A 27513-nucleotide genomic window follows, 5' to 3' on the forward strand; every position below is an offset into this window, starting at 1 on the left:
AGAAAATTAAAAACAAAAGCCTTATTTACATATTATTTGGACATTCTTCATTCACAAGTGTATCATTTCTGTGTGCCTGAAGAAATTTCCATTATCGTATCTTCTAGTGCAGATTTGTCAATGGTGTATTTTCTCACCTTCTGTTTACTTGAAAAACATTATTTTGACCCAATTTTCCAAAGATAATTTTGGTAGGTATACTATTCTATGTTACCTTTTCCCCTCAGCATTTTAAAGATTTTATGTATTTGTTTATTTGAGAGAGACAGAGATTGGAAAGTGCTGGGGGGGAGGACCAGGACCAGAGGGAGAGGGACGGCAGACCCTGCACTGAGCTCAGAGCCCACTGCAGGCTTGGCCCATGACCCTGAGATCATGACCTGAGCCAAAATCAAGAGTCCAGAGCCAAATGGACTGAGTCACCCAGGCACCCCCACCCCTCGGCATTTTAAAGAGGTTGTTCATTGTCATCTGACTTGTATAGCTTCAGATGAGGACTCTAGGATAATTTTTTAATCTCTGATCCTCTCCACCAAAATTGTCTTTTTTTCTGGCTGCTTTTAAGATCTTTCTCTTTAGCCCTGGTTTTGGCACTTTGACTACCATTTGTGTTGATGTATGTTTTTTCCATGTTTGATTATTTCTGCTGGTAGTTCACTGAGCTTCTTAAATTTCTGGGTTTATGGGGTTCATCACATTTAGAAAATTATAGCCATTATTTCTTCAGTTTTGTTTTGTCTCTTCCTCCACGTTCTCCTTGTGGAGCTAGAATAACCTGTATGTTAGATCACTTGATGTTTTTCTAAAGTTAACTAAGGCATTGTTAATTTTTTTTTTTCCATTTTCTTTCTGTGCTTTATTTTGGATAGTTTTTGTTGCTATGTCTTCAAGTTCATCTATCTTTTCTTAACGATCTAAACTGCTATTAATCCTATGGAATGAATTTTTATTTCACATAATTTAACATTTAATTTTACAAGTTCTGTATGTTCTTTTATGTCTTTTATTTCTCATTTTATTCCTTGTATGTTTTAAAATAATTATTGAGCAGGGCTCCTGGCTGGCTCAGTCAGTGGAGCATGCAACTCTTTATCTCAGGGTTGTGGGTTTGAGCCCCACGTTGGGTGTGGAGATTACTTAAAAATAAAATCTGAAATATTTCTTAAGCATCTTGAACATTTTCATTTTAATAGCTAATGTCTCAATTTTAGTTATTCCTGTGATTCTTAGGTCTCTCTCTCTTTTTTAAAAGATTTTATTTATTTATTTGACAGAGACCCAGCAAGAGAGGAAACACAAGCAGAGAGAGTGGGAGAGGGAGAAGCAGGCTTCCCACTGAGTGGGTAGCCAGATGTGGGGCTCGATCCCAGGACCCTGGGATCATGACCTGAGCTAAAGGCAGATGCTTAATGACTGAGCCACCTAATTCCCCTCTTAGGTCTGCTTCTATTAATGGATTTTTCTCCTGATTATATGTCACATTTTCTTCTTTGTTCACATGTCCAATAATTTGTTTTATTGGATGGTGGACATTGTGTATGTTACATTCTGAATTCTTGATTTTGTTGTATTTCTTTAAAGTGTTTTGGACATTGTTCTGGCAGGTAGTTAAGTTCCTTGTGGATTAGTTTGATCCTTGTGAAAGCTTGCTTTCAAGCTTTTGGAAGACAGGGCTAGAGTAGCTCTTTCTCTAACATTATTGGTTTAATTTTCACCACTAAGTTGTGACACTTCTGGGTCACTGAATACCTAGTGAATTTAAAGAGGTATCTATGTTCTGGTTATTAGGAACTCAAGGGATCCTGACCCTTTGTGATCTCTGGCAATTTTTTGGCTTTAGCTCCCCAGGAATCGCTTTTTTAGAATTCCCCAGAGTTTGTTCTTTGCATGGCCTCATAGATTTCACCCTATGCCTGCAAAGATTAGTGTTCTCAAGGGGTCCCATAAACAAATTTTCTGGAGCTCTTTCTCTGCTTTACAAATTCTAGCTGTTTTGACCTCTTTAAACTCCAGGCTCTGTCTTCTCAAATCAGCAAGTCTCCTGGGCTCTGTTTGGATTCTACCTTTCTATGCTATAATCTGCAGACTGCTTCCTAGATGAGAGCTGGGGCAAGTGCAGGTCTCACCTTGTTTGTTTCTCCCCTTTCAGGGCTCACAGTGCTTCACTTCCTCTTATGAATGTCTGAAAGCATTTGTTTCATACATTTTGTAGTTTTCTAGTTGTTTATAGTGGGGGCAGGTTCAGATCCTAATACTTTGTGGCTGAAAGTCCATCTTTTGTGTTTCTTAACCCCTCTCACAGTTTCCATCTTTCTGTCTCCTCTTCTTAACTCTGTATCTTCATCTCCCTTTAAATGCCTATTTAACTCCTCCACTGTTTTAAATTTATTTTTTCATTTCTAAAAATTGCGTTTGCTTCTTCGGATCTGCTTGAATACTTTTTACAGTCTCCTATTCTTTGCTTGAATGAAGATACTTTGAAACCTTAATTTTATTTCTCTTCACCTCATAATTCCAATGTCTGATGTTTTCTAGAACTGGTTTTGCTATTTGTCTTGACTTGCTAATTCTTACTCATAGTCCCTTATTTCCCATGGCTATGGGGGTTGGGGATATTTGTTTATTTTTATGTTTACTGAATTGCTACCTGTAGGAATTCTTTGAGGAATGGATTGAAGTGTCAGTTCTCTAAATAGGATTTATATTTGACTCTGCTACACTGTTGAAGATGCTTTAAGAACCCTCAGACCACTCTGAAATTTTCCACTTGAGGAGTTCGTAATTAATGTACAGTTAGGCATTATGACTGTATGAAAGCTACTTTTGACTATCAATTTTCAGGGAGGATTGTCTTTCCCTTCATGCATTGTGGGCCCTCCCCTTTATTTTTAAAGGAGTGGTTTCTTGTTTTCCCTTACTTCTGAGGAGTTCACTGCTTTAGTCAGAAGTCTCAGGTTCAGATCTACACTTTGGACTTGCCCTAAACTTTATCTCCTATTTTCATTCAGCCTACAGAACAAAAATCAGGCTTATCAGGAGTTAGCTGGTACCTTTAGAATAAAGTGTACATGGGAGCTCTCTTATCCTCCAGGAACCCATATGAAGTCTCTTTGTTTTTGTTCCAGATTTCATAATTCCTTGACAGCTCAGCAGTACATTTAAAAACATGTTTTTACATTTTATCCAGCATTTTTAGTTTTTAGCAGGAGAGATGTTTATGGTATTTTGTCAGTCCTACTGTTAGAATAGAAGTATCTATTCTGTTTCTTAATGTGAAGAACTATACTTATGCAAATATTACCAAGATGAAATACATCCAGCCTTTCTCTGTGAGGTCTATATAATATACATATGTAAGTTTTGATATATAAGTGTGTAAGTTTTGATGTGTAAGTTTATAATACCCAGGAGGATAATTTGTTTGCATTTATAATTTGGTTTCTTTTTGATTTGTTTGCCTTTTTATTCCCTCACGGACTTCTTGGATATAATTCAGCGCTTGGTTTCAGTTGGACTTGATTCAAAGAATGCAGTTTGTGTTTGGGATTGGAAGAGGGGAAAAATGTTATCTATGGCTCCTGGTCACACAGATAGAGTAAGTATTCTCCATTCGTGTTTCTACTGGGTATTGGATGGGAAAAAGAGGAGAGCCAAGGGATATGTTTCCATGCTTTGTTATTACCAGATAGTTCATATGTAATTAAAAATTTAAAGTACAATCACAAATATTCATAAAATTTTAGAATGTATATAGTAGTACTCAAAAATAGGACTCAATATGTGAAGTGATAGCATAAAACTTTTAACTATTGTTTGCTTCAGCAGAATGATGAATTTTAAGTTATTCAGACTTCCATTTAAAAATTGAACAGCTCATGCTTAGGGTCTATATAGTTTTATCACTGGTTTGTTATATATCTATCATAATTAAAGTGAAACATGATATTGCATGTGAGAATTTGAAATTATATATATTATTAAAAATTTTTAAGAGAACTAACATTTTTTACTTTGGAAACTTACTAAAAATATATTCCTTATTCTAAGCTGTTTAAGTTAATATAGAAAATACTTTGGGGGCGCCTGGGTGGCTCAGTGGGTTAAAGCCGCTGCCTTCGGCTCAGGTCATGATCCCAGGTCCTGGGTTCGAGCCCCACATCGGGCTCTCTGCTCAGCAAGGAGCCTGCTTCCTCCTCTCTCTCTGCCTGCCTCTCTGCTTACTTGTGATTTCTCTCTGTCAAATAAATAAATAAAATCTTAAAAAAAAAATACTTTGTAGTCAGCTTTTTAATTAAATATTCTACTTTTATAAACATACATCAAAAACTTTATCATAAACCCTTAAAAATCTCTCATTATTTTTGTGTGTAGTAAAAGTCTAATCTGAACCAGCACAGGAGATGTAGTCATTAATGCTGGGGCAGGTGGCGAGGGGAGTGGAATCTATGAATCTAAAAAGTTGTATAGAAAATTTTGTGTGTATTTACATTTTGGTAAATATACTTGTCTTTTAGCAGATTCTCAAAGGGGCCTGTTACACATTCACACAATTTAGATAAAGTGTTAGGTACATTTTATTAGACAACTGTGTATACTTAGATCAAAACATTTCACACTTTGGATTTAGTAAATAGATTATTTTAAAAGATGGTACTGTCAGAATTTTTAGAGTATTTTGGTGGTTAATATTTTAAAGTTGCCCAAAATGGTTTTCATGTAATCTGTCATGGTGAGTTGTTAAACATTAATTTATAAGATATATTCTTTATTATCACTGAAGAGAATAATTTTGTACATTTTTAAAAGTAATAAGCATCTTAGGTGATTATGTAGGTAGGTGTCAAAGAAGCATGATAAAGACCAAAGATTTTTTCTGCTATGAAATTATTTTTTAATCATTAGTTTTTACTATTAAAGTGCATGATTCTAATGTATATTTTATTTCAGCTGGGTTTTTTATTGTTTGCTCTTATAACAAAAATGGTTTGTATATATTTTGAGTTTTGGGAGAAGAACAAAGAACAAAGCTTGAGGTCTCCATGACTTAAATATAGGTTAGTTTTGTCTGATCCATAAACAATAAAGCTAAAAAATAAAAACAGATTTATACTGTGAAATAAATATTGTGATTATTTATGTAAGTAGTTCTGTATGACTGAAAGCTATAAAAATGTACTCTATTTCAAATACTTAAAGTTCTCTGTTTATAGCTATATAAGTGTTAAATGTACATTCAGTATCTTGCCTCTGTAAAAATTATGTAGGTACCTCCCTCATGCTCTAGTTTTGTTGAACGATTCTTGTTACTTATAGATGAAATTCCTTTTAAAAATTAAAAATTCATTTTTATTTAATTCATAGAAGTTAAGAAATAGTTTTGTTCATATCATTTACATATTTCTCATAAGTTTGTGAAGTATGGGATTCTGATTATTATTTAGTGAGGAATATTGTTTTATGATAGGTAGGGTTTGGGGTTTTTGGTCTTTTGGATGGATTCTTAAATGGTTCTGAAAATAAGTATTTTAACCATGAATCTGATTTGTTTGCAGATATTTGATATCTCTTGGGATTTGTACCAGCCAAATAAACTTGTCAGCTGTGGTGTAAAACATATCAAGGTACTAGAAGGGTCTTATTTTATAATAGTCATGTATACTTACTCTCTGCTGCTAAGTACATACCACACTATTTACAACTTAGGAAGTCTTAGGATTTTGACAGTACTTATTTTTAAAATGTCAACATTTTTAACATTCTGTTGTTCAACCTAACAGGTATTTATTGTGTCATTACTGTATGTGAGGCGCTATAAGGGATATACGTATGAGTAGGGAATGAATAAAACACTATTCATAAAGGAATTTATAGTCTTGTGAAGTAGGCTTTATTGTGTTCATCTTGTTTTCTCATGTTTCACTTAGAGAGCAAAATGTGAGCATAGGAAACCAAGAAAAGTAAGAGGTTTCTTTCACAGAGACAAGATGGTGTGGCAGAAACATCATGGACAGAATTGGCTTTGCCACACTTAGCACTGTTTGACCTGGGATTAGTCATGTAGCGTCGTTGAGCTTTTTTCACATCTTAAAAGTGTGTCTTATAGAGTGGATTAAATAAGGCAGTATTTATTCAAGTGCTTGTCATAGTTCTAGCACCTGGTCATCTTTCCGAAAGTGTTATCTTTTACTTTCTCTATATTTACTCTCTGATTTGACCTTAGCCTTTGTAGTCACAGTTTATTTTGCTTATGAAAGCTCTGAGTTTTGTTTTACAATTATAGTTCAGATTTTGAAGCCCATATAACAGTTACCGTTAAATCCCTGGTACAGATTGGAAGTGCTTGTTTTTCTTCCATCATCTAATTTAATAGTTCTTGCAAAAGTTAATTCCTAGTAAGTAAGGCTCTGTGTTCACATTCTTTCTTTGACATGCTCACTTCCATTCACATTTTCTCCAGAGCATCTTTAGCTGCCACTGCAAGTTTGGTTTTGATATTTTGGTACTGATTTGATAATGAATAGTATTAAATATTTTTTGTACAAATATTCAGTAGCAAAAAGCTCTATGTTAGGTTTCGGGTACATAGTGTAAGCACTGTGAAGGTAGAAATTTTGTTTTTTTCATCTGTGATGAACAAATGATGTTTGAGGTAGTACTTGATAGAAAATACTTAATAATTATTGGAAAATTAATAAATAAACAGATCTTACTGTTTTATATTGTAAATAAAACTGAAAGTTCCATTTTCAGGTTTTAAACAAACTATTTTTCTGAATTAAACTGTATTTTTACTATGAGTTACATTTCTTTTCTCTTGGTAGAGTCAGTGAAAAGCAGGGTAGATCTCTTTGTAGGCAATATGTGTGAGGACACTAAGTCCCAATGATCTAGATGATCTAGAACTTCCTTGTCCAGTATAGTAGCAATTAGCTATTTAAATTAAGTTAATTAAATTTAAGTAAAATTTAATCATTTCTTCAGTCATTCCAGTCACATTTCAAATGCTTAAGGTCCACATGTATCCAGTGGTTACTCTATTGGACAGTATATGTATAGAGAGAATATATTCATCACCACAGAAAGTTCTATTAGATGGCATTGATCTCAATTATAGAACAATAGTTCTTTACTCTGAGTGTGAAAATTATTTGGTTACCTGGGTTTGACTCTTCAGAGATTCTTTCTCCATTTACCTTGGTGGGGGCCCAAGCATACCATGTTTTATAATTTCCCTCAGGTGAGTGTAATGTGCAGCCAAAGTTGAGAATCACTCATCTAGATGAAAATAATAGACTGAAAGGAAGGATTTGTTGAATTTGCTGGAAAAGAAGAGAACTAGTGATCCTGTGCACAGGAATCATGGAGCTTTTAGAATTAAAAATCATAAAGTTCCATTAATTAAAAGCATTCATTAGGTATTTAAATGGATAAGCATCACAATTTTTAGTTTTTTGATGCTTCTGGTTTTAAGATCTTTAGGTCTTGAAATAAGATCTGAAAGATGGATACGATCTTTATTATCAACAAATTATGTGACTTTAAGTGGTAATTTACTTATTATAAAGTTGAATTTTTTCACAAATTTCTTTGTGTAAAACTCTTCTTATATCCTTCTTATATCTTCTTATATCTTCTTATATCCTTGCCCTGTTCCATTTTTGTTTCTTTATTTCTTTCTGCAAACTATTAAAATTTACCTGAATCCACATAAAAGAACAAAAACCCTGGTCATAAAGTTTTATGTTTGACTTCCTGTTTTCTCCTAAAAATGAACAAATTATTCCAAATGTGTATCTCTCTTATTTTTAAGCTTTGCAAGTAAAGGAATTGCTCAGCTTTGAAATATCAATGAGAGCAACATTTTTTTCCCCATCTTTACTTCACCAAAGATTGAATGTTAGGTTTGGTCCTCCTTCCTATTAGTGTGTGATATCTTCATTTTCATTGCTAACACATAACCAGCTTCTTCACTTGTTGGAGTTTCAAGTAGATTTTTTCCAGAGACCAAAGGAGGGAAGCGTAGCCTATTTTAAAAATAATCTAGTTCACCCCCCTTATTCTTACAGATAAGGATTGAAACCAGTGACTTGTCTGCTATAATATAGCTATTGACAACACTAGGATGAGGATGTGAACATTTGAATGCTAATGTTTCGTAAGGGGATTTCTTAGGTAATTTTTGGTCTGCTGCTCTAATATAGCTTCACAGTATTAAAAGTATTTTCCTTTATTTTATAAGCATTCTTTGGTAATTTGATGATACTGTGTACCTTTTAGTTCTGGAGTTTATGTGGAAATGCTCTGACCCCAAAACGAGGGGTCTTTGGTAAGACTGGCGACCTTCAAACAATTTTGTGCCTGGCCTGTGCAAGGGATGAATTAACATATTCTGGTGCACTTAATGGGGATATATATGTTTGGAAAGGAATCAATCTTATAAGGACAATACAAGGAGCCCATACTGTAAGTATATTTACATATTTTGAACACTTTTAGATAATTATTTAACTTCTTATCCTAGAACAAAAGATTATATAATATAGCAGACTTTCTAGTCACTTCAGTTACTTGAAAAATGCTGTTCTAACTGAATTATCTGTTTGTTTTCAAGATTTCAATGAAAAAACATTATGCAATTAGACACATGGACATTCATTAAATTAGTATAATTAGTACCTTGTTTAAACCATTGCTCCAGTATGGTATCTTTCTCGGAGTAGTGTTCATAAAAGGCTTATTAAATTCAACAAAAGTATTCTAGGTTAACTACATTAGAGTAAAGTTAGTACTCTTTTTTTGTTTTGTTTTAAAGATTTTATTTATTTATTTGACAGAGAGCATGAGCACAAGCAGGGGGAAGGGGAGGGGCAGGCAGAGGGAGAAGCACATCCCAGCTGAGCAAGGAGCTCCATGTGGGACTCGATCCCAGGACCCTGGGATCATAACCTGAGCCAAAGGCCACTGTTTAACCAACTGAACCACTCAGGTGCCCTTAAAGCTAGTATTCTTTTTTTTTTTTTTTTTTAAAGATTTTATTTATTTATTTGACAGAGAGAAATCACAAGTAAGCATAGAGGCAGGCAGAGAGAGAGGAGGAAGCAGGCTCCCTGCTGAGCAGAAAGCCCCATGTGGGGCTCGAACCCAGGACCTGGGATCATGACCTGAGCCGAAGGCAGCGGCTTAACCCACTGAGCCACCCAGGCGCCCCTAAAGCTAGTATTCTTATGGCTAATTTACCAGTGGGAAATTTGGGGACAATTCTAGAAAACAATATCTTTTTAATTTTAATATCATTTTTTTATTGAGTGGCAAAGAAATTTAATTTTTGTAGTTCATGAGATTTTCATATTAAAAAGTTAAATCTGGGGGGAGGGGAATCTGTTGTTAAAACCTTGTAGTTTTTTTTTTTTTTATTAAGGATTTTTAGTAGTTGGGTCTCTTACATAGAGAAGGGAACTAAAGAGTGCAAAGCTGCCACATGATTAGCAGTCAGATCTCAAGTAGAGAAGTTATTAAATGTATTAATATGATCCACTATTAAATAGATAATATATCGCATATTAAATATATTAAAGAACCACTTAGAACAGGACTTGCTTTGAGCAAAATGTCTGAAGACCAGAAATACCAGATTCTTTTCCACAAAGATGGCAGCAACTCATATTTTCCTCATTAGTGCATAAAAATACCAGTTTCTTCCTTGTACTCCCCAGGACAGGATGTGACCACTTTTGTAAATTTTGGGTTGTTTTCTGGCTGCAAAATAGTAACTTCTTGTTTTAGTTGTTTCCTATTTGTGAAATTTCATATATTTATTGGCTACTTGAAATTCCTTTTCTATTAATTGGTTGTTATTACCCTTTGCTCTTTTTTGTTGTCTTTGTGGTTTGATTCTCTGTATTCACTTATATATTAAGGATGTTAACCCTTCAACAGCCCTACACATTGTAGATATCTCCCCAAGTCTGTTTGTCTTTGCTTATGATATCTTTTCTCATATGAAAAATTGTTCTCCTTTGTGGTTTTTGGGTAACCTGCCTTGCATTAAAAACTCTCTCATAGTTCAAAATCGTGTAAGTGTTCTTTTCCTTTTTAACATACTTATTTCTTACATTTAGAATTTTATGTCTAGGGGCGCCTGGGTGGCTCAGTGGGTTAAAGCCTCTGCCTTCAGTTCAGGTCATGATCCCAGGATCCTGGAATTGAGCCCCACATCCCCATGGCTCTCTGCTCAGCAGGGAGCCTGCTTCCTCCTCTCTCTCTCTGCCTGCCTCTCTCCCTACTTGTGATCTCTGTCAAATAAATAAAAACTTTAGAATTTTAGTTCTATAATTCATATTTATATGTGGTGTAGGTTTAACTTTACATTATGCTCATGTCATGGACCATATATTGTTTTTATATGTATATATATATTATATATATAATATATATATATAAAATTTGTATTTTCTGATATATATATCAGAATATATCAGAAAATACAAATTATATATGTATGTATATATAATTTGTATTTTCTGATATTCCGATGTCATATCAAACTCTTTTAAAGTGTGTTTCTACCTACACACAGATTTTCTTAAGGGTATATATTGTTAAATTACTTTTTTTCTCTGGTAGGCAGGAATTTTTAGTATGAATGCTTGTGAAGAAGGCTTTGCTACTGGTGGCAGAGATGGCTGTATTCGTCTTTGGGATTTAACTTTTAAACCGATTACTGTGATTGATCTCAGGGAAACAGACCAGGGATACAAAGGTAATAACAAACAAATGTCTCACTACTAGGCAAATTCTAAATATAGCCAAGATTGTCTTTTTCTTTTAATAAATATAAATTTATGTTTTATAAATATAAATGAGACTCAAATTTGCCCTCACGTACTGTGTGCTTTTAATTGCACTCCCTTTATTGAGAGGTGAATTTGCCTAAGACAGTCTATGTTTACTGTTACGACAAGGATTCTTTTGTATATCTAATGTTTATTATGATGGTACTTAGAGATGTGACAAGTGCTTGCTTAGGTAACCTTGGATTTTGAAAATATTTTACTATTAGAATGTCAAATGTAACTATTAGCAACTGTTGAAAATAAAGTGTGTTGAGGTTTGGAGAAGGTTTTGTTCAGGATGATTTAAATGCATATAGATGTGTTTTTCCCTCATCCAAATTTGTCAACAATTGGGAGATATTTTCTTCTTTGGGGATTTAAAAATTGATATAATAAAACAATCACTTTTAAAAAACCTTTTATTCCCTAGTATGGTATAGGAATAGGATTGGAAGTGGCAGAGGTCTGTGTTCAAGCCTTACTTCAGTCACTTACTAGGTGTGTGACCTTGGGCCACATATTTAATCTCATCTGTAAGTTAGAACAACTATCTCATAGGATTAAATGAGCTAATTTAATATATGTAAAATGTTTAAAAGTGTCTGGGACATAATCATCCTGTAAATGTTATCTGTTAGGTTATTTTCATTAGTTTTGCTGAGCATTATTGTACCTTAAAGTCTGCAAAATAATTTGACACTTTCTTATTTGGCCCTCACAAGAACATTGTGAAGTCCACAGCACCTTTATGTTGGCCACATTATACAGATGAGAAAACAGAAGCACTAGCTTTCCTGAGCTTACAAAAGGGATTGTGGATTATGTAGAAAGAGTAGAAGTCTCTCTTTCTAATGATTTTATGAGCAGATGGAAGAAGTGAAATGTAGACACATGAAAAGTCAGATTATTATAAGAAAAAAATAATACAATTCTATAAAGGTAGTTCCTGAATAGTTACTTTTTGTATTGTGGAGACTGTGTTATAAGACCTTGGCTGAAGAAGTGGTCAGACTATGACTGAAATTTTCTAAGTAGTAAGAAGAATATATGTCCTGAAGGATGCGTAGAAATTAGGTATATCATATCATTTGCTATGTGGACGTATCATTCCATATAGCAAACAACCTGCATAATTGAAGAAAATGTGTGGATCAAAGAGTTGCATATTCCTTTTATCTTACATCTAAGGTATAAAAGGTACAGAAATTAAATTGACTTAGCAGATTGGCATTATAACAGATTTATCTTAAATACAATTTACTTTTGATTAGGGTTGTCTGTGAGGAGTGTTTGTTGGCGAGGTGACCATATTCTAGTTGGAACACAGGACAGTGAAATTTTCGAAATTGTGGTGCATGAAAGAAATAAACCTTTCCTAATTATGCAAGGACATTGTGAAGGTGAACTTTGGGCACTTGCTGTCCATCCTACAAAACCTTTGGCTGTGACTGGAAGTGATGATCGTTCAGTCAGGTAAGCAAATTAAAATGTAGTTTCATAGGCTGGAATTTGTCCTTAGAGAAAAATAACAAAAACTGAATAAAAAAACTTCAATTTAAATGTTAACAGCTTAAAATATAACAAACGAACATAATTAATAGGTACTTAGTAGAATTAACAGTTTATAAGATTTTTTTCTCTTAATAAGTTGGAGTTAGCTACATACCAAAATGTACCCAGCTATTTCTGCCTCTTTAATAACCATATAATATTCCACTGTATGGAATGGCTCATGGAATATTCTATGGAATTTTATATGGCTCAGTCAGTTAAGTGTCTACCTTTAGCGCAGGTCATGATCCCGGGATCCTGGGATCATGCCCCATCTTGGACTCCCTGCTCAGTGGGGAGTCTGCTTCTCCATCTACCCTCCCACCACACTTGAACACTCTCTCTCTCTCAAATAAAAATCTTTTAAAAAATTCCATTGCATGGATATACTATAATTTATTCGACTGAATCATTTTTTAAAAATTATAGTTGATATATAGTATTACATTAGTTTCAGATGTACAACATAATGATTCAACAATTAATATACTTTACAAGATGTTCTCCACAATGGCTATAGTTATCCTCTGTCACCACACAGAGTTATTACAATTTTGACTATATTCTTCGCAAACTGGTGCAACTACTCTGGAAAACAGTATATAGGTTTCTCAAAAATTTAAAAGTATGAACTTCCCTGTGACCCAGCATTTGCATTACTAGGTATTTATCCAAAGGATACAAAAATATTGATTTGAAAGGGTATAAGCACCCAGTGTTTATAGCAGCACTATCAAAAACAGCCAAATTATGTCAAGAGCCCACATCTCCATTGACTGATGAATGGATAAAAAAGATTGTGTGTGTGTGTGTGTGTGTATGTGATATATATATTACCTATACATACATATCTATACATACAAAACACAGGAATATTACTCAGCCATCAAAAAGAATGAAATCTTTTCATTTGCAACAATGTGGATAGAACAAAAATATATTAAGCGAAAAGTCAGAGAAAGACAAATACCATATGATTTTACTCAAGTGGAATTTAAGAAAAAAAATAGATGAATGTAAAGGAAAAGAAGGAAAAATAAAATAAGATAAAAACAGAGAAGGGGGGCACCTGGGTGGCTCAGTGGGTTAAAGCCTCTGCCTTTGGCTCAGGTCATGATCCCAGGGTCCTGGGATTGAGCCCCGCATTGGGCTCTCTGCTCAGCGGGGAGCCTGCTTCCTTTCCTCTCTCTCTGCCTGCCTCTCTGCCTGCTTGTGATCTCTGTCAAATAAATAAATAAAATCTTAAAAAAAAAAAAAAACACAGAAAAGGAAGCAAACCATAAGAGACTCTTAACTATAGAGAACAAACTGAGGGTTGCTGGAGGGGAGGTAGGTCAGTGGATGGGTTAAATTGGTGATGGGCATTAAGGAGGACACTTGTGATGAGCACTGGGTGTTATATGTGACTCAATCACTGAGTTCTGCTGAAACCAATACTATACTATGTTAACTAACTTGAATTTAAATAAAATCTTGGAAGTAAAAAAAAAAAAATGGGTCAGCCAAGAAATCAAAGAGGAAATTAAAAAATTCATGGAGACAAATGAAAATGAAAACATAATGGTCCAAAGCCTTTGGGCTGCAGCAAAAGCAGTTTTAAGAGGGATGTTTATAACAACATAGGCCTACCTCAAGAAGCAAGAAAAGATTCAATCAATCTACCCGTACTCCTAAAGGAGTTAGAGAAAAATACAACCCAAATCTAGCAAAAATAAGGAAATGACAAAGATTAGAGCAGAAATAATGATACAGAAACTAAATAAACAATAGAATGGATCAGTGAAACCAGGAACTGGTTCTTTGAAAAAATTAACAAAATTGAGGGGCACCTGGGTAGCTCAGAGGGTTAAAACCTCTGCCTTCAGCTCCGGTCATGATCCCAGGGTCCTGGATTGAGCCCCACATCTGGCTCTCTGCTCAGCAGGGAGCCTGCTTCCCCCCTCCCCTCTTTCTCTGCCTGCCACACTGCCTACTTGTGATCTCTGTCTGGCAAATAAATAAAATCTTTAAAAAAAATTAACAATTGATAAACCTCCAGCCAGACTCATCAAAAAAACAAAACAAAACAAAAAACTCAACGTCAGAAATGAAAGAGGAGAGGTAAAAACAGACACCACAGAAATGAGAAAGATTATAAGAGAATAGTCTGAAAAATAATATGCCAACAAACTGAACAATATAGAAGAAATGGATAAATTCCTGGAAACATGAAACTTACCAAAACTGAAACAGAAGAAATAGAAAATTTGAGCAGACTGATCACCAGCAGTGATATTGAATCAGTAATCCAAAAACACCCAACAAACCAAAGTCCAGAGGCTTCACAGGTGAATTCATCAAACACTTAAAGAAGAGTTAATGCCTATTCTTCTCAAACTTTTCCAAAAAGTATTACAGGAAAGAAAACTTCCAAATTCATTCAGTGAGGCCAGCATTACCCTTGTACCAAAACCATGTAAAGAGTCCATAAACAGGCCAGTATCTCTGATGAACACAGGTGTGATAATCCTGAATAAAATATTAGTATTCCAAATCCAATAATACATTTTAAAAAATCATTCACCATAGTCAGGTGGGGTTTATTCCTGGGTTGCAAGGGTGATTCCATATTTGCAAATCAATGTGCTAAATCACATCAATAACAGGATAAAAGAAGATCTGCATCTATTTTAATAGATACAAAAAAAGCTTTTGACAAAGTAGAATATCCATTCATGATGGAAACTCTCAGAGTGGGCTTAGAGGGAACATACTTCAACATAATAAAGACCATATATGAAAAACCCAAGCTAACATCATACTCATTGGGGAAAAACAGAGCTTTTCCCCTAAGGTCAGGAACAAGACAAGGATGTTCACACTCACCACTTTTATTCAACATAGAACTGGAAGTCCTAGGCAGGAATCACACAAGAGAAAGGAATAAAAGGGATCCATATTGGTAAGGAAGAAGTAAAACTTTCACTCTTCACAGATGACGTGATATTATATATAGAAAATTGTAAATACTCTACAAGAAAACTGCTAGTGAGCTGATTAGTGAATACAGGAAGTTTACAAAATCAGCATACAGAAATCTTTTGCACTAATATTACAACAACAGAAACAGAAATTAAGAAAACGACCCCATTTACAATTGTACCAAAAAACAATAAAAGGAATAATCTTAACCAAAGAGGTGAGTGACTGCTACTCTGAAAACTATAAAACTTGGATAAAAGAAATTGAAGGTGACACAAAGAAATGGAAAGACATTCCATGCTTATTGATTAGAAGAACAAATATTGTTAAAATGTTTATACTACCCAAACTAATCTACAGATTTAATGCAACCCCTATATAGATAACAATAGCATTTTTCACAGAATTAGCGTAAATAATCCTAAAATTTTTATGGAATCACAAAAGGACCCAAATACCCAAAGCAATCTTGAAAAAGAAAAAACTGGAGCTATCACAATTCTGGACTTCAAGTTATATTGTAAATCCATAGGAATCAATACAGTGTGTTCCTGGCACAAAAATAGACACATCAATGGAACAGAATAGAAAGCCCAGAAATAAACCCTCAGTTATATGATCAATTTATCTTTAATCAAGAAGGCAAGAATATACTATGGGAAAAAAGTCTCTCCAACAAATGGTGATGGGAAAACTGGACAGTGACATGTAAAATAATGAAACTGCTTTCTTATACCACACACAGAAATAAAATAGGTTAAAAACCTAAATGTAAGACCTGAAACTATAAAAATCCTAGAAGATCGTGCAGGCCGTAATTTCTCTAATATTGGCCACAACATCTTTCTAGATATGTCTCCTGAGGCAAGGGAAACAAAAGCAAAAATAAGCTACTGTAACTATATAAAAATAAAGCGCTTCTGCACAGCAAAGGAAACAACGAAAAAAACTAAAAGACAACCTACTGAGTGGGAGAAGATATCTGCAAATGACACATCCATTAAAGGGCTAGTATCTAATATATATAAATAAATCCTACAACTCAAGGAAAAAAATAAGGCAGTTAAAAAATAGGCAAGAGATGTGAACAGACATTTCTCCAAAGAAGACATCTAGGTGGCCAACAGACACCTGAAAAAGATGCTCAGTATCACTCATCATCAGGGCAACGCAAATGAAAACCACAATGAGATATCCTCTCACAGCTGTCAGAATGGCTAAAATAAAAGAAACAAGTGTTGACAAGGATGTGGAGAAATAGGAACCCTTGTGCACTGGGAATGCAAACTGCTGCCGATACTGTGGAAAACAATGTGGAGGTTCCTGAAAAAAATAAATTACCCTACTATCTAGTAATTGGTACTGCTGGGTATTTACCCAAAGAATTAAAAAGACTAATTTATGGGGATATGTGCACTCCTTTGTTATTATTGTCACATTATTTACAATGGGCAAGTTATGGAAGCAACCTAAGTGTGTACATCAATAGATGAATGGATAAGAAGTGGTATGTACATACAATAGAATATTATTCAGCCATAAAAAATGAGACTGCCATTTGCAACAACATGGATGGATCTATAGATTATAATGCTAAACAAAATAAGCCAATCAGAGAAAGACAGATACCATGTGCTTTCACTCGTATGTGGAATTTAAGAAAAAAGAAATTAAAGTGAAGAAAAAAAAAAAAGACAAACCAAAAATAGACTCTTAACTATAGAGAACATATGGTTACCAGAGGGGAGGTGGATGGGGGGAATGGGTGAAATAGGTGAATGGGATTAAGAGTACAGTTACCTTGGATGAGCACTGAGTAATATATGGAATTGTTGAATCACTGTATTCTGCACCTGAAGCAAATACAACACTGTGTGTTAACTACACTGAAATGAAAATAAAAAAATAAAAATTAAAACAATTATTCATAGGTATGTACTTATTGCCATTTTGTTAATTGTTTTCTGGTTGTTTTTAGTTTTTCTCTGTTCTCTTTTTCTTTTGCTCTCTTCGCATGTGGTTTGATAACTTTCTTTAGTGTTATGCTTAGATTCCTTTTTTTGTTATCTTTTGTGTATCTATTATAGGTTTTGGTTTATGGTTACCATGAGGTTTGAATATAGTGTCTTAATATATAGCACTGTATATTAAGTTGGGGGCCACTTAAGTTTGAACCTATTCTAAAAGCACTATAGGTGTGCTTGGATGGCTCAGTTGATTAACGTCAGACTCAGTGTCAGCTCAGGTCTTGATCTCAGGGTTGTGAGGTCAAGCCCCAAGTTGGGCTCTAGGCTGGGTGTGGAGCCTACTTAAGAAACAAATAAATAAAAGCACTTCATATTTATTTCCCCTTTTGTATTTTGTGTATGATGTTGTATTTTACATCTGTATATTCTATATGTCCCTTACCTAATTTTTGTAGATATAATTGATTTTACTACTTTTATCTTTTAACCCTGTTATTAGCTTTATAAATGATTGGTATCCTACCTTTATTTTGTGTTTGCTTTTACCAGTGAAAATTTTTTGTTTCATAATATTTGTCCGGTCATGGTCTTTTCTGCTTAAAGAAGTCCCTTAACCTTTCTTTTAAGGCTGGCTTAGTGGTAGTGAACTCCTTTAACTTTCATTTGTCTGGGTAACTCTTTCTCTCTTCAGTTCTGAATAGTAATCTTGCCTGGTAGATATTCTTGGCTTTAGGTTTCTTCCTTTCAACACTTTGAATGTATCATGCCATTCTCTTCTGGCCTGCAAAGTTTCTGCTGAAAAGTCAACTAATTTCCTTATGGGGTTTCTCCTGTATTTAACTAGTTGGTTTTCTCTTACTGCTTTTAAGATTCCCTCTTGTTTTAACTTTTACCATTTTAATTATTATGTGTCCTGGTATAGATTTCTTGGGTTCAACTTGTCTGGGACTCTCTCTGCTTCCTTGACCTGGATGTCTCTTTTTTTTTACTTGGGTTAAAGGAGTTTTCAACTATTATTTCAAACAAGACTTCTGCCCTTTACTCTCTTTCTTCTCCTTTTGGGACCCCTGTAATGCACATGTTAGTATGCTTGATGTTGCAGGGGTCCTTAACCTATCTTCATTTTTTTCAAACTCTTTTTTTCTTTTTTTGCTTTTCAGCTTGGGTGGTTTCCATGACCCAGATTACTGATCTTCCAGATTATTGATCCTTTCTTCTGCATCCTCTGATCTGCTCTTGCTTTCCTTTAGGTTTGGGTTTTGTTTGTTTGTTTGTTTTGTTTTGTTTTGTTTCAGTTACTGTATTCTTCAGCTCTTGTTGTTTTTTCTTTATATTTTCTCCTTGTTGACGTTCTCAATAAGTTCATCCAGTCTGGTGCTCATCTTTACGGCCTTTAGTTTGAACACTCTGTCAGGAAGATTATTTTCTTCCATTTTGTTCTTTTTCTGAGGTTTTGTCTCGTTCTTTCATTTGGCACATTTTCCTATTCCTTTGTCTCACTTTATCTGACTCCCTGTGTTTATATATTAGGTAGTTCATCTACATTTCCTGGTCTACACAGTAGCCTTAAGTACAAGGTGTCCTGCAGAGCCCAGTAGTGTAATCTCCCCTGGTTACCAGAACCAGGTGCCCCAGGCATATCCCCTGTGTGGGCTGTGTGCAACCTCTTATGATTGGGCCACAACTGATGTGGGAATGCTGGTGGGTGGGGCTGGCCCCCTTTCCTGGTGCAAGAATCATTTTGGAGGGGCACTTGTCTGGCCTAGGCTGCCAGGTGTGGCAGGGTGGTTGTCACTTTGGGGAGACATCAGCCCTGACTGAGGCTGTTCATCAGGTGTGGTGGAGTGGGAGTCAATTTGGAGAGGCATTTGCCAGGGCGGGTAGGTTGGGTGAGGAGGGTCCATAGGGCAAGACCACTTAAAGGCAAGTAGTACTAGCAAGATAAATATAGAATGTCAGCTAGGCTTAAGGAGGGCAAGAGAATGGTACCTGCTAGTACTTCCATTATCAGAGAAAACTCCTACAGATTCCTGCCCCTCCAACGTGCACCCTGAAGTTAATCTCTTTTGGAGAGACTTTGCAAACTACTGCTGCTTTACTGGGTCTCTGACCAAGTGATAAAGTGTGCTGGTCCCTTTAAGAGCTGTCTTGAGTCCCAGTAACTCTCTGGCTCTTCTGGAGTTAAGTCTTGCTGATTTTCAAAGCTGTTGGAGTTAAGCCCTGCTTATTTTCAAAGCCAGACATTACAGGAGCTCATCTTTACAGTGTAGGTACCTAGGGCCTAGGGTACCTGATGTGGGGGTTGATCCCCTTGCTCCTCAGGGTGGACCTCCATATGTGCAATATTCCTCCTGCTTGTGGGTCCTTATGCTGGGGCTGTGGTATCTGACCACATCTCTTGTCCTCCAGCCCTTCTCATTTTGGCTGCTGCTTTGTGTTGTTGGCTGTAGTTGATCTGTTCTGCTCATCTTAAGGTTGTTTTCAGAGTGACTTGCATTATATGTAGCTCTTGCTTCCAGGTATACATGGCAGGAAGTGACCTCAGAATTCTCATATTCTACTATCTTCCTAGTCCATTATTGATGAGACTTCAGGTTTTTCCGGTTTTATGCTATTAAATACAATGCTTACAATGAATATTCTTTTATCTGTGCTATTGTATACATGTGTAAATGTGCATATCTCCTTGGTAACTTCTGAGTATTCAAATGATATACGCATTTTAAATTTTGATAGATAATGCCTTATAGAAAGGTAATAACAATTTATATACCTGTCAGCAATGCATAACAGTGCCTATTTTCCCATACCCTTGGCAGCCCTGATTATTACCCCAAAAGGTAAGAAGTGATTTCCTGGGGCACCTGGGTGGCTCAGTCATTAAGTGTCTGCCTTTGGCTCAGGTTATGATCAAGCCCTGCATTGGGTTCCCTGCTTGGTGGGAAGCCTGCTTCTCCCACTCCCCCCTGCTTGTGTTCCCTCTCTTGCTGTGTCTCTGTCAAATAATAAAATCTTTAAAAAATTAAAAAAAAAAGGATCCATTTAAAAGTGATATAAAAATATGTAGTGGGCATGAAATACATTAAGTAAATGGTATAGCTCCCAATAGTATAGTTCTGCTTTGTCCAGCACAATAGCCACTGGCCACATGAGCACCTAAAATGTGGCTCATCTGAAATGAGGTGTGTGGTAAGTGAAGAATCAGCATGGAAAAAAAAAAATGTAAACTATATCCTTGATAATTTTTATTTATTTCTATTGATATAATTTTATATTGATGTATTAATTGATAATATTTTGGACATATTCAAATTAATTTCACTTTTTCCTTGGTACTTATCAAATTTTTACTTTTTTATTTTTTAGTAACAACTATATATGTTTAAAGTGTACAACATAATGTGGCCTATACCATAATGTTCTGACGTACATATACAGAGCAAAATGATGACTACAAACTCATTCACATACCAATCTCTCTCTTGAATAAATAAAATCTATTAAAAAGTGATTTCCTGTTATATTGTGAAAATGTGCTTTTCTCTCCTTTTGAGGTGTGTTGAGTATGTTTACATATGGTTAGAGGACATTTGTATTTCCTTTTCTCTGATCTGTCTGGTGAGGCTCTTTTGTTGTTTTCTGTTAGTTCCTTGTTCTTTCTCTAATTACTTTAAAATATGATCTAATATTTGTCTACATTTTATACAGATTAGCACATTGTCTATGATAGTGGTTCTCAATGTGGTTCCTGGACCAGCAGCATCAATATTCTTTGTAAGAAATGCAAATGCTCATGCGTTATCCAGGACCAAGTATCAGAAATTCATCAATTCGTGGTTTGATAAGTCTTCCAAGTGATGTACACTAAATTTTAAGAACTGCTGGTCAGTTACATGTGTTTAGATATTTTATACACTTTGTCATTTTTTTTTCACCATTTCATCTGTAAATGTTTTGTGTAAAAGGTAACTTTAAATATCACCACAGTACTGTTTTCACACAGCATACCTTTGGCTTCTTTGAGTTACGCTCCAAAGAATGTGTATATACAGAAGTTGTTGATGTGTCTTTTAAATCTTGTATTCTGTAGCTTCCTTCCTCCTTACCCCCTTATTTTTTTTTTATAATTTTGTTGTTGAAGAAACTAAGTATTCGTCCTCCAGAGTTCCCCACATTCTGGATTTGGCTAGTTACATCTCTATGTATTTTAATACATTCTCTCTTCCCTGTATTGTATAAACTGATAAGTAGATCTAGAGATTTGATGAGATGCAGTTAAGAATTTTCACCAAGAATATTTCCTGATGGTAATGTGCATCTCTGTTTGATGATATCTAACATGTAATCTCTTTTTTAAATCATATTAGCAGCTGTTGATGGTTATTATCTAGATGAGTGTTTCTTAACCTTTTTTTATTATTATTGCTTTTCTAATGAGAATTTTTAGATAATTTTTTCCCAAATCACATCCCCTTCACATGAAATTTCAAGTAAATGATATAGCTCGCCACAAAAAAAGTACATATCTGTTTTTGTACTATGGCCCGAGAGAGTTACAAACCATTATAATATTTAAATTTTTCATTCCTGAGAACTAATTTTCATTTCTGAGAACTAATTTTTAGCCCCCTTTGGGGCAGTATTGCTCCTGTCAAGAGCCCGTGACCTAGATCTTTTAAGAGTTTCATATAGTGGTATTTTAACTTCACTCATATTCATTTGTTAGCTGTCATATTCCTATAAAAAGAATTTCTCTTCATCAACCATTTGCTTATTCTGGGTGAAGTTTGTACAGGAAAACAGGAAAGTGTTTCTTTGCCATTTACTAGTTTAAAACATAGTTGGCTCCCTGGAATGCTTTGTATGATCTATTCACATTTCTTGCCATTTTTTGTAGGGTTATAGATTATTTCCTCCTTTGTTTTTAGCAGGTTTTTTGTGTTATGGATATTAACTCTTTCTGATGTAAGTTGCAAATAATTTTCACCAATTTCTTTTTCTTTCTTTCTTTCTTTCATTGCTTTTTGCCACACAAAACTTTTTTGCTGTTATTTTGTTTTATGAACTTAATATTTTCTTTTATGACTTCTGAGCTTTCTATCAAACATCTTCTGCAAAGTTAAAAAAAAGTTTTTAATATATGCTTCTGTAACCTAATGGCTTTATTTTTTTTTAAATTTACTTCAAGAAATGAAGTGGGATACAACCTAATTCTTTCCAGATAACACTGATTTTTAAAATGATATGTTAATCAGTCATGCTGTGTTCTGTTCTGTCATTGTGCTACTCAGTTTTATGGGGATGGGAGATGCCATAGTTCTGTGTCCACCTGGAAATTTAGTGTGGGGCCACACTTAACCCATATGGTTTGCTAGGAACTATTTTATACTTCGTTTTAGGAGAACTGCTATTACCAGTTGCTGCATAGCTGTTGAAAAAAAGGCAACTGATCTTTTAAAAAGTAATTCATCAGACTTCTGTTTCTGCTTTTGGTGGGCAAGTAATTTGGAAGGAATTCACATTAAAAACAACTAAAAATGCTGGTTAAAATGTAAAATCTTCAAAGAACAGTCAAGATATTAATGATCTACTATCCAAATTGTGAAAGAAAATGGGAATTTAGGAGCACCAGTGGGCCAATGCCACTTTGCCATGGGGGCATTTTTCTTCCTTTGAGTAAACTTGGGCTTTGTTTGTGGCTTTCTTCTAGGGCAAGGGGGCAGATGTCAAGATCCAGGGCCCATCCACGGAGAGTAGTTCAGCACACTCTATTAGAACATTGGGCTCTGAAAAAAATAATACCCTGCAAATTTGTGTGGGAATAGAAATCTTATTTCAAGTTTTAGTAGCACAGGAAGAGTAGTGTAAAACTGCTTGATTATTTAAACAGCATTAGTTCTGGGGCACCTGGGTCTGCCTTGGGCCAGCGTCATGATCCCAGGATTCTGGGATCAAGTGCTGCCTCAGGCTGCTTCTCCCTCTCCCTCTGCATGCTGCTCCCCCTGCATGTGCGCTCTTTCTCTCTGTGTCAAATGGATAAATTAAAAAAAAAAAAAAAAAAAAAGAACAGCATTAGAGTCTTGTTCAGAGGACTACCACAGTGTAAGTTTTACATGTAAGTGCTGCTTTTGCCTAATAGTTTTAGATTGAATTCATTAAGACACAATATCAAACATGCATGGAAGCTAAGTTCCAAAGCTACTAGTTGTTAAGGGCAGTTATGGTTCAGAAGAATTTCATTCTTGACTTTGAGATCAGCAAAGCACAATAAAACTTTACCACTTTTAAGCCATTAACTGCTGTGTGGTACAGCAAGTCAGGTTTTTGAACTTCTATTCCTGACACAACTTCAGAACTAACAATGGTTATATCCCCCAAATCAAATGAAGTTCATCATTAACATTATTAGTTCGTAAACATTGTTTTATGTTTTGTTTTGTTTTTCTTCAAAATACTTGCTGAAGAATAATACAATGAATAATCATAGGCTTTTTAAACACCTTACATTTTTTCAGTTTTTGTTTGCCTAGGCCATTTTTTTCTATCCATGTTTTTCAACACCATCTAATTCCACCCTACACTGTATTGGTTTAGTTCTTTCTCACTTACGTCTTTGGAAACGTTCTAGGCTATAGTTAATCCACACCAACTAGTCATAGAAGCTAATTCTTCATCATTTCAAACTTGGCATGGACTCCTTGAATAAACAACTGAGTAATACTGGTAACATCTGTTGACTCATTACAATCCAAGGAAACCACTCAACATTATTTATCTTGTTTAATTAACTTGGTGGTTTTCCCCAAACCCTCAACTTTTTGAGAAACTGTTCTCACTTTAAAGGCTAATAATCTTAAATTTATTTTCTCTGGACACATTTTTTAGCCACTGCAATGTAAAATGATATAGTTAATCCATTACCAATAAGTAGCTTTCCTTGTTTAGCTAACATGTCACTTAGAAACTTACTTTTGTTGACATCTCATTTTAATTTTTAAATTCTAACTTTTCTTTTTTCTTTTTTTTTTTTTTTTAAAGATTTTATTTATTTATTTGACAGAGAGAGATCACAAGCAGGCAGAGAGGCAGGCAGAGAGAGAGGAGGAAGCAGGCTCCCTGCTGAGCAGAGAGCCTGATGCGGGGCTCGATCCCAGGACCCTGAGATCATGACCTGAGCTGAAGGCAGTGGCTTAACCCACTGAGCCACACAGGCGCCCCAATTCTAACTTTTCTGATCATTGCTTTCTTGTAAGAGATATTGCAAGGAGTGCTTAGTCTAGTAATGTTCATCTATATCTGTAATTTTTAGGGCAACTATACTGTCATTGCATAAGAAATACAGTGCTTTACTCTCATTCAGTAACTATCATTTATACTCCACTATGCCTTAAAAATGCAAAATTTGAAGTTTACTTTTCTCTTTTTCTTTTCGTTTTACACAATATGTGTATGTGATTAGCACACCTAGAACTTGAAATTCTATCAGTTGTGCCCCTGCAATATTTAGTGCGTGAAAGTAGCGGTGCGAAGTGATAGGGTTGTTGCACAGTTTGCCATAGCTTTTCAACAACTGTACTTTGCCTCTGTAGTATGAAAGCAGCCATAGATAATGTGTAAACAAAAAGTGTGGCTGTGTTTCCATGAAACCTGATTTACGGACGCTGAAATTTGAATTTCCTATAAGTCTCTCATGTCTCAAAATGTTATTTTTTTTCAACCATTTAAAAATGTAAAAACCGTTCTTAGCTTTCCAAACTGTACAAAGACAAGCAGTGGTTCCAGTTTGGCCACAGGCTATGCTTTGCTGACCCCTGCGGTAGAGCATTAAAGTCTTTGGTAAATATATTTATTGTTGAAATATAGAAAGTTTTCCTTTGGAATCAGGAAAAAGACAGTGATATCCACTTTCCCCATTGTATTTGTCACCATTTTATTTAACTATGGAAGTCTTTGTCAGTACAGTAAGGCTAAATATATATTTATAATACATTTATATAGAGATACTTGGATTGGAAAGGAAGAACCAATTCATTTGCTGAGGTAATTGTATATGTAGAAAATCAAAAGAAAAAAAATTTTTAAAAGATAATTTGACAAATTTCCTAGCTATAAACACAATATACAAAATCATTTTTCCCAGGAAAAATCAACAAATAGAATTTTTTTAAAAAAGATACTGCTGTAGCAATGTCCACAGTAGCCAAACTATGAAAAGAACCTAGATGTCCATCAACAGATGAATGGATAAAGATGTGTGTATACACACACACACGAATACTGTGCAGCCATCAAAATGAAATCTTGCCATTTGCAACCACATGGATGGAATTAGAGGGTATTATGCTGAGCGAAATAAGTCAATCAGAGAAAGACAATTATATGGTCTCTCTGATAGGAGGAATTTGAGAGGCAGGGCAGAGGGTTATGGGGGGTATCGAAGGAAAAAATGTAACAAGATGGGATCGGGAGGGAGACAAACCATAAGAGATTCTTAATCTCACAAAACAAACTGAGGGTTGCTGGGGGGTGGGGAGTAGGGATAGGGTGGCTGGGTGATGGACATTGGGGAGGGTATGTGCTATGGTGAGTGCAGCGAAATATGTAAGCCTGATGATTCACAGACCTGTACCCCTGGGGCTAATAATACATTATATGTTCATAAAAATAATTTTTTAAAAAAGAGACTGCTATAAAAACATTTGAAAATCTAGTTTTGCCAATCTTTTCTTAACCTCTTGGGGTAGATATCTGTTCATTAAGATGAAGCATTTGTTTTTATATTATCTGTATTTAAATTTCCTCCTAAGTACTATTTCAGCTGAATTCCACAAGTTTTTTTTTTTAAAGATTTTATTTATTTGACAGACAGAGATCACAAGTAGGCAGAGAAGCAGGCACAGAGGAGGAAGCAGGCTCCCTGCTGAGCAGAGAGCCTGATGCAGGGCTCGATCCCAGGACCCTGGAATCATGACCTGAGCCGAAGGCAGAGGCTTTAACCCACTGAGCCACACAGGCGCCCCTGAATTCCACAAGTTTTGATATGACGTTTTTTATTATGACTTCAAAATATTAATTTTCATTAATTTTTTTTCTTTGTCCTTTGGGTTATTTGAAAGTATAATTCTTAATTTTCAATCAGCATTTTCTACTTTCTTTTACAGATTTCTAACATTAGTTAGAACATTAGTGTGTGGAACAAACTGAATTTGCATAGTCTTAAGTGTTACTTTTAAATTAAAAGGCTATATATAAATATATAGTATATACCATATAACACTATATACATATACACACACACACTACATATAGTATATGTATATATATGTATACATATGTATACATATATGTATACATATGTATACATATATGTATACATATGTATATGTATATCCCCTTTGATCAGGGTAGAAATCATCCACCTAAAATAAATGATTGGAAAAAACTGATGTCATTACACCGTTTTAAGAATAAAAGATTCTAGGGGCAACTGGGTGGCTCAATCAGTTAGGAGTCCGACTCTTAGTTTTGGCTCAGGTCATGATCTCATGGGTCGTGGAATCAAGCCCCATCTTGGGCTTCCCACTCAGCTGGGAGTCTGCTTGGAATTCTATCCCTCTGTTCCTCGCCCCACTCACACTCTTTTTCTCTCTCTCGAATAAATAAATCTTAAAAAAAAAATAGATTTTATAAACTCTTGTCTTTCAAAGTATGAATAGTGTTCCTTTTCTCATAGATTAAAATTCCTAGCCAGAAAGTATATAGTTAAAATATGTTTATATTATTTTCTTAGATGATTATTTTAACAAAAATCTTTTCATAGAGTTTATCATTTTTCAGCATACATTAGTTAATTATGCTTTTATTTTAATTAAATGTTACAGGATATGGAGCCTAGTAGATCATGCACTAATAGCAAGGTGTAATATGGAAGAACCAATTCGTTGTGCAGCTGTAAATGTAGATGGAATCCATCTTGCCCTTGGAATGAAGGATGGCTCATTCACTGTACTTAGAGTAAGGTATGGTATTGGTATAGAAACAGTAAATTTCTGTTAAGTGATAATTTGCAATACTCATTGTTTTTACCTATTTCATTTTCACTCTCCTTTCATCTTAACATATATACACACATATATATATTTCAGATATTAGTTTTATTAAATACTAAATATATAAAAAATGACTTTGTTGGAAAATTGTTA

General features: G+C 34.9%; 1 protein-coding gene across 7 annotated transcripts in view; it reads left to right on the forward strand.

Moving 5' to 3' along the window:
* The window catches only part of EML5 (EMAP like 5), a 170212-nt gene that overhangs the window by 35656 nt on the left and 107043 nt on the right, over window positions 1–27513 (forward strand). For 6 of the 7 annotated variants that reach the window (XR_007128598.1, XM_047736562.1, XM_047736563.1 and 3 more), the window contains 6 exons: window positions 3497–3595; window positions 5553–5621; window positions 8278–8463; window positions 10624–10759; window positions 12104–12305; window positions 27193–27330. Coding sequence is in view for 6 of the 7 variants with exons in the window: in XM_047736562.1 (XP_047592518.1) it covers window positions 3497–3595; window positions 5553–5621; window positions 8278–8463; window positions 10624–10759; window positions 12104–12305; window positions 27193–27330 (830 nt within the window). In the remaining variant the exon portion in view is untranslated. Of the gene's footprint in view, window positions 1–3496; window positions 3596–5552; window positions 5622–8277; window positions 8464–10623; window positions 10760–12103; window positions 12306–27192; window positions 27331–27513 lie in introns of those variants that run through there. The other variant, XM_047736565.1, reaches the window with a different exon arrangement.

The sequence above is a fragment of the Lutra lutra genome, chromosome 7 (assembly GCF_902655055.1).
Source record: "Lutra lutra chromosome 7, mLutLut1.2, whole genome shotgun sequence".
NCBI lineage: Eukaryota > Metazoa > Chordata > Mammalia > Carnivora > Mustelidae > Lutra > Lutra lutra.